The following is an 8819-nucleotide window of genomic DNA, read 5'->3' on the forward strand; positions in this document are numbered from 1 at the left end:
GCTTTTCAAAGGTATAGACCAACAACTACTTGTAATTCATATCTAATGGCAATACGATAAACATCCAAATGAAATTCTATTTTTTTTTTTCTGTATGCATTTCTGTATGCTTTTCATTACTCAAAAGAAGGCAATTACTACCCAGGCAGTAGAATGTTTTGATCCAACTCGAGATGATAGCTTAATGCCTGTTACGATTGTTAAAACGCACTTTTATAGGTTTCGTGGAAAAATTACCCTCTTGGTAATAACCCACGTCATAAACATCCCGAAGCGTCCTGAAATGGTGAGTTTAGCTATCGGTGGACACTCAAACAGTTAGCAGGACTTCGCCGATCGCTTGCATTAGGATGCATCCAACAAGCATTAATACTTTATGTTGGTTGGAGGGTGTGGCTTTTTGAAAGTTAGGCAGAAGCAGAACTAAAATGTTCTTTAGCATACGCGTATTGAGGGAGCTCCTGTGAGGGATAATGAATTCAATCAGAGCACCCAGTTTTTATATAAGAAGGACAAACTACTTTGGAAAATAAAAACGAATTCGAGCAATAATAATATATCTCATAACATGAAAACAAGAAATGAAAACAACATTGGATGATAATCATTCATTGATTTTAAGGCATGTAATCTTTTTGACTTATTCAGCATTGCGCACGTACGACCGTTAAGTTATACTTTTTTTTTTTTCGAGGTTGAGGCAAATGCATTATGCACACCAGACATCACTGAATTGTGCTTTGTGCGGTACTGTAGGACTCTCACAAACTAAACCCTGGACCTCTTTATCTGCTTGGGTCATGGTTCGGGATATATTTGGTATTACTTCGAAGACTTGATGAAAGGTGATAATCGCATAGCCGTGGCTGTTTCTTGATGTTTATATATATATATATATATATATATGGAAATTTTTGTTTATATGTAGTTGGCTGTTATTTACGTATGATAATGTTTAAAGCAATGTTCTCCAGTTGCACTCGCCAGTCTTCACTACCTCAGTCTGCATCTACGTTTGCAATGCATTTTTCTTTTATTGCCACAAACACGAACTGCCCTGGTGCCTTTCCACTTCTATAAAGCAGCTTTGAAAAAATTGTTTGCTGGTCGTCTCTACCCTCCTGATTACGTTTCACTAAGCCGACCCGTTTTTAGTTTTCTCTTCCTATCCTCTATTTGTCCTTTTTTCTAAACACATTCTGCACTTGAAATCTTCCGTTTACGTGCTTTTTCTGCTCTTCATAGAAGAAGAGACCAAAATTGATGTCGCTAATGCTATTTGTTACGAAAATACTTGGCAGAATTTCAAAGCTGGCTAGCAAATGGTCCATCCACTCTATCAGATCAGATTATAGCGGATCATTGTGGATGTCATGTTAAAATAATCTCCGCCACTGTGACTGCCAAAAAGAACATTTTAGAGATATGCCTCGACCATTGAGGCGCAGTTACGCTGTTCTCGTTTCTGATGTTCAATGCATGACAGTTTATGACGTCGTTTAATTTCGAATTGAATAAGGGACCGAAGCACCGAATCGCTTGGCCAAACACTAAAAGCAAAACATACTTTAAACTCTTAACGTCTTAAGAGACTGCTGTTCTCGTTTTCAGTTGCTTGCATTTAATAATAATAATAATAATAATAATAATAATAATAATGATAATAATAATACTTTTCAGGGTAGACGAGAGAAGGGTGAGAGCTTGAAGAACAAGGTACAGCGCTTATACGGTACTTTTGTGCGTGCATATTCTTCCACACGAACCTTCTGATGTTCTGTTCAACTTATTTAACAGAGAAGACAAGTGGGCGTGGGCCTGCCCCTGCTGATTTTCAACTTGTCTTCGGCAGGGGATTACGAACTAGTTTTTACTATTAATGCATCATCAGAAAATTTTAAAATGTGTTAATGGATAGGCTACACGGTACGGATGAGCCAAAGATAACCGATTACAGGAGTGGTAGATTGGCAGTCTCTCGCGGGAACCATATGGATAATTGTAATGTTGGCCGATTTTTCCCACAGCTCTTTTACCGAATATCTAACAGATATATGACCATGAGGATGTTAGGAGGAGAAAAAATCAAGCAAACTTTATCTACTTATCCGTATCTTGCTCAAATGATAGATGCTTTAACGCATTTGCTTCTTCTTTTTCAATATGGATCATCTTAATTGTTTGGTAAGACATAATCACTCCTTTTTAAGTAACCGTGAGCAATTCACCAGAACAAACAGGATGTACAATGACAATATATCAATACCTGAGAGCATTGGGTGGCGAAAACCGAACTGATACAATAAATAAAAACAAGGCTACTTTGTGGCTCAAGGCTTCTGAATAGAAATCATGGCCGTATAGAATATTATATTGTCTTCAGCATAATCTGCAGAACCTGTTTTAAATACAAAAAACAGTTGGCTTAGCTACTCAAGCTTTTCTTTTGTGTTTTTTTTTTTGCTTGTATCGCCTTTGCTTTTCATTTTATCGAAGCAAAAATAGAGTAGTACTTTACGTGCCAACTATTGTATTATCATCGTTAGTTAAGGTTTACGCTTGCACCTATTCTGTTTCTAAATTAGGGAGATTCAGGTAATCGTCCTGGTTAAGAAATTTCTCCAACCACAGTAGTAAAGCACCTACGTTGCAGACACTCCCCGTAGCTTTTAATAATGATTGACTTATGTGCTTACTTCTTCAATATGTGACTGACGCAATCGTAAACAACTTAGCCGTCTTTTTAGACTTCTTAGGAGTCGTCTCAACTGGATGCTATAGCCGTTGCAAGCAACTCCCAGAAACAAAAACGCTATGTCGTTTGTAGCCATTAATTTTTTGATAGCTGTTACCACTTAATGCTGACTGACTTAATTAAGGCAAATTTGGGTATACAGTTTGTATCAAGATTTAAGTAAGTATATGCGGGACGATTGGAAAATGAAATGTTTGAAAAGGAAAAGATGCATAACTGCTTATTGCGTATTGGGACCATTATTACGTTACGGATGAAAGCATAATTAGATACTTGAGATGACAAAAACGTAAATGTAAATGTAATCTACCGTGAATGATTGATTGTTTTTCTCATTCACCACCACTACCGAAACTCACAAGAATTACGTCGAAAACACGTTTTCGATCGGTAACTTCCTTTGGCCTTCGCCAAAATAATAATAATAAATAAATTAATATTGAGAAATGGCAGGAGATTAAGCATCGTTAAACATACGTTACATCGTGATTATCGTTATACAGCGTGAAGTGTTTCGAGAGAACGCGTTCTTCATATAACCTTCAAGCTAGAATAACCTAAACATGTTTTCATTAGATATAAAACATTAATAACAACAACAACAACAACTACTAATCTGTACTTAATTTATTGTATGTAGCAACGCGTTGCATGATAAACTGTTTTCCCTTCAAGGTGATGGAAAAATCTGTGACATTGTTCTTGGCTTGCTACGTATAATCGACAACACATTTTTGCTAAAACATCGTTGATTTTCGATCATATGCACTACTCTCAATACGTTTCATTGTTTCCCAATGGCCCTAGTCATTAGTAGACTAGATCGTATGACGGGTTTCGGTCAAACGATGGTAGACATTCTGTACAAAGTCTGCCCCTTTTTACGGTAATATGAGTTTGAAAAAATTGTCGTTCAGCCAAAGCTCAGTTTCGAACAACGAACGATCAGCAAGGTCCTCTAGTTAAAAAAACATTATTCATTTCGAGGCTTGGGGATAAAGAGTGAATAGGAAATTTTCATTAAGAGATTTTAATGTGCTTTTGAATTGATGTAGTCTTGAGTAATAGCTGTATTCATCTTCACAGCTAATATATATACCCTTGAAAGTTTCGGCATCACGTGGATCCGTTTCAATACGGTAACAGGTGCATCGGTACGAAAATGAAGTTCCAGTGAGTCAATCAAATTTCGTTCCTATAACTGTATGTTGTTATTGGTAACATATTACCATTAATATGATAGTTATAACTAGCAGTTGATCACCGACAGGGTTCATAACTACGGCCTTCAAATAGGATGCTATTTCTATTATGGCTGCAGGGTGGTATACGTCAGCCTATCAGCAATAAGCATCCCTTTATTCTTCAATGCAAACGTTTAATAATAAATAAATAAAAAGTTTTGCACAGCGCCGTGTTCGCCATGGACGTTCAACAGCTGGTGCCACTGTGAAAAGAACGATTGCAAATACTGTCCTCGTCGCACGTTCGAAGGCCTACCCATGATAGCAGAAACAAGAACAGGCTTGTCTTGTTCATGCGCCGCTGCCTAAACCCAACAATATTGTTATTCTTACACTGTTAGTCATAAAATGAGTTGCCATTCTAACAGGGTATGATAGCGTCTAACTTGTCCTGAACGTTCATTATTTCCCCACAGTATAGCCGCTAAGCCGCGCTATTTAAACGATCTAGTTATTATCATCGGTTTATATTTTTACATTTTTTTTTTATTACCGATATTTCGTTATTATTTTTATGGGCGAATAACTAGCCCGAAGCGATATTAAATCGAAACAGTGATTGTGCCAGATACATTGTATTGTTTCCTCTCTCTCTCTCTCAATTTCATTCATGTCGTTTCTTCATCAAACCCTCCTCACTGACCTGTTGGTAGCGCAGGTCCAGTGGGGAAGGGATTGACTATAAATTTAGATACTTTCTGCAAGCTCTCACCTCAGAGCTTTTCTATGGTTCATTACTGTTAAAACGCCTCATATGGCTTTCGCCCTCACTCACTCCTCCTCCCGAAATTGGGTAGTGTCGAGCTCTTCCACGGCAGTCGATCAGGACAGTTTGGAATCACCAATTTCTCAGGAAACCAATCCAGTTTGAAAATGTTATCGTACACACCTTGTTGACAAACTTCTCGCTACTTGACCAGTCCGCCATTTTTGGGTTGCCGCCAAAAAGTCCCTTTCGATTTGTTGTTCACTGCCAGCTCGTAGCCTTCCTTTGGTTTTTGGCAAACGCCAGCCTTTGGATCCAAATAAATTCTTTTATTTGGAAGTGTTTCAAAATGAAATATCTATTGGACGCTAAACAAACATGGTTGCAAACACGATTCAAGTTTCGCCATCTTGATTGCTGGCATGATTCGGATAAGCGGCATTTGCGAATATATGCTTTACCATGCCTTATAGACAATACATAACTTTTCTTTCTAAGTATTTTAATGAATATTGTTATTCTGCTTCCTTCAAGGGAATTCTCGTGTCTACCATCTACTGCTTCATGAATTCCGAGGTGCAGAAGTCTGTGCGTAACGCTTACCTACGAGCGACAATACGACGTAATGCACATCGACGTCGACAAACCCACCTGGAGAACTCGGCAATGTTTGGCAGTCAACGAATCCAACGTCGGACAAGCACCCAGCAGGGTTCGAGATGCGGTGCTACCTTAATGAAGGCTATGGGTAATGAGAATAACACAGATAGTAATCCTCCTGCAAATCATAAGGGTCGCGGAGCCGAGTTGCTGCGGATTTCGGACAGCTCGGTCCACGTTGTCATCATACCGGAAACGTCATAGTAAAACTACGGACGGTGACGAAAGCGATGAGAGCACTTAGTTAATTAATTGTGTACAATGTATCGATAAAGCTAATGCTTATTGCCTTTGAACCACGTCGACAATGCATGATACCTTTAAATTAACAAAAAAAAAAAAAAAAAAATGCTTTCGTTTGCAATGCGGCACAACAACACACCTCTTGTTGAACTGTTGCAATAGCAATATTATTTTACTTTTTTCATTTCATTCTACAGTCATTTCTTGTCTTTGATGCTCCATCAGCGTTCACTATAGTACATAATCAAGACTTTAGACAAAGTACGTTACTAACAATGTGTTGTCTGAAGCAGCTGGGGTTTAATCTGCAATTTTAGGTACGGACAATGTGGTCAGAAAACGTTAAGGAACACCTAAATATTAGTAGTCCATGCTAAAACATGTATTTCAACATTTGGTAAGGAACATGCAAAATAATCAGTAATGATACGCGATGTCAGCTTACGAGCCACACAATTAGGTGTTTGAGTGGTTAAGATTCAAGTGGAATCGTACATGAGGCATATTCTATAATGTTACCCGTCGGAATTCGCACAGAAGCATACGGGTATATATGGGATACAAACCGACGTCTACGATGATGCAATGGGGGCTGGATTTAGTTTTTCCATAGTCTAGCTTTGGAAAAATTGAGCGAATTCCATGGCCGAGTGTTGCGCATAAAACAATGATGAACGCAAGTACATTCAATTATATATTTCATTTATAGTATAAATGTATTGTATTGTACATAATAGGAGATACTTACACAGCACCGATACGTATACAAATAAAGACATAGATGTGAATATACTTCTTGTACTTTACATGTAGACTATTGTTGAGATCAATCGACGGCTATCGTACTGTAAGGAAACCAACGAACATTCATGGTTAACTCGATTAGGAGAGAAAAAAAATCACGATCACGTAGAAATATTTACTTCTAGAGAGGAGAGCCACTTACGAAAGGCTTTCCCTTCGTAGACGCACTTACGTATCGCAAAAATGTACAATTTTTTAATTTTGACAAATAGTAGCTACATTTGACAATGTAGCTACTACTGTTAGAGTGGGTCGCATGCTGAATGTGCGGCTTCGCCCTAGGTTAGTCGCGCGTGCCCCATAGGTTTTGAACCGGAAAAGCAAAGTCTGCCAATTCAATTAGATAGGGGCGCATATATAGACCAGAGGTCCTCCTACATTCCATCCATGTTAGTGTTGCTAGTATACCTAGTTAGTTTTTCAGGACAGTACAATTATGCTCAATTGGACGGTTTGTCTTCCGTACTTATTTTTTCGGGATTACTTTTACTATTTATATAGTCTGTACTCTTCATTACATGTCGTTATGAGTACATCGATAGTAGAAAAACTAGGAAGTTAGCGTGAGATAGCCGATCTGCTCTTACTGTTTATACACATACGAACTGGTCTCTCACATTCTGGATTATAATGTTTATAATTCAACTGCCTAAAGGTATCGAACGTCAATTAATAAAACACAGTACAGTTAATAACAAAAAAGCTAAGAGACAGAAATTGAGCAACTAGAAAAGATCTACATGTGTTTCCACTCGCTTTGGCTGACTTTTCTTCGTGATCTTTGTCTTCACTTTTTTGCTAGCTATTTATTGGTGAAAAAATATATTGGTCTTACGTATTAGACGTGAAACTCAGCTATAGAATGTTGGCACACATTTATATCGGACTAAGCTGTAAATCTGTTGATACATCCATGAATATTCGTTTCGATATCCCTGTTCACAGTTATCTTGTACAACATAATCATTTACTGAGGTCTAAACTCATTACCTGGCTATATGTGGTGTACAAGTATAAGAAGATGGTATAGTTTATAGGAAACAAAACTCGTGGTTTATGACCGGCCGACTCTCGATGCTAATATACCACAAAATGTTATTCTGTAACTCAGTTAAGTAGCCATGCCCATTCAAGCAAGAAAATAACCTTTGCTGTGTTTTTCTATAAAAATAGTGACTTTTCCCTAGGAAAAGTTACTTCTACACGTAACTTGTAGTGACTGCACAAAGAGATGCGAAGAAATTGTCTCGATTTAAAATAACGCGTAACATAATAACAGCAACCTTTAATGATCTGCGCTCGCAATAAGCTGGTGTTGAAAATAGTCATATAAAGGCATCGTGTAGATCTCTAAAATGCAGCGCATCAACGTCTTTATCGCACTGAGGTTAACTCAAACGTACTCTTACGTATAATGGGTTTCTGTTCTCGTTGCGATGCACCGAAAATGGGCAGATCATTTCTGTTGTCCAGGTCTCGTTTTCAACTGTACAGATCAGAAGTCGCTTGAAGAATATCGAGTACGCCTCGTCTTTTTTCGTTCCAGATCCGATTTTTTCTGAACTTCACATGCTGCATAAAAGTTGTACGTGTCTTTGTAACCAGGCAACTGTTGCAACGCTAACCTATTATGAAACACCATAATCTTGCCAGGCGCTAACAAAGCGCGTCATTCATGTAGGAACGATCAGATTGGCTCACACCTATTCATTCAACAATGGATCTGAAGTCACGAAGCCTGGAGTAGCTTTTGTTTTTCGCATAAACTAAATAAACGTTAGACAGATTTAGAAACTATGGTATATTAACGTGGTATTTAATTACAATTCATTACTTCAAAATAGTACGCGTACGTTTTTCGACTTCCATTAGGATCATAAACTACTGCTTTTTTTTTGAGAAGAAACGACTCCTTACAAGCGTCTTACCGTATTTGTTCTTGATACCCAGAGACACTAAACTTAGACGTAGCACAAGTAGGTCAGTTGTGACGAAGTTCTTTTTTTATTAGCTTCTTACTAAGTGTAGTTGGACTAACTTTCTAACTGCCTCCCTTTGCCATGATCGAATCAATACGAAAAGTTTCCAGGCTAGCACCGAAAAAATCAAAGAAGGACTCCGTATTTAAACAATCGACAAGCGATTTTTAGTAGATGAGACTCCGTGTTAGCCTGGTGAGTATTCCAGTCTAAAGGATATTCTTTTTCTGTTATAACTGAACACAGTAGTCTACAGTTAGGTATACAAGAACAAACTACAACTCCACAGATATATTCCCGTTATTATCCAATATAAGCTCAATCGATACTCTCGGTCTTCCGCTTGTTTTTTTTTTTGTAATCTAGCTTTTATCATAAATGGTTCCCCAAAAGTCAATTGGTATTCATGTACCTAAAATTTTATGATT

The 8819-nt window shown here is 37.8% G+C and overlaps 1 protein-coding gene across 3 annotated transcripts in view; it reads left to right on the forward strand.

Moving 5' to 3' along the window:
• The window catches only part of LOC111270331 (calcitonin gene-related peptide type 1 receptor), a 64004-nt gene extending 58424 nt beyond the window's left edge, over nucleotides 1-5580 (forward strand). For 2 of the 3 annotated variants that reach the window (XM_086972448.1, XM_022850493.2), the window contains exon 9: nucleotides 5240-5580. In XM_086972448.1, coding sequence (XP_086828574.1) covers nucleotides 5240-5569 — 330 coding nt within the window. In that variant the 3' untranslated portion in view covers nucleotides 5570-5580. Of the gene's footprint in view, nucleotides 1-1680; nucleotides 2410-5239 lie in introns of those variants that run through there. The other variant, XM_022850494.2, reaches the window with a different exon arrangement.
• Nucleotides 5581-8819: the final 3239 nt, after the last annotated feature.

Source organism: Varroa jacobsoni, unplaced genomic scaffold, assembly GCF_002532875.2.
Source record: "Varroa jacobsoni isolate VJ856 unplaced genomic scaffold, vjacob_1.0 scaffold_1463, whole genome shotgun sequence".
Taxonomy (NCBI): domain Eukaryota; kingdom Metazoa; phylum Arthropoda; class Arachnida; order Mesostigmata; family Varroidae; genus Varroa; species Varroa jacobsoni.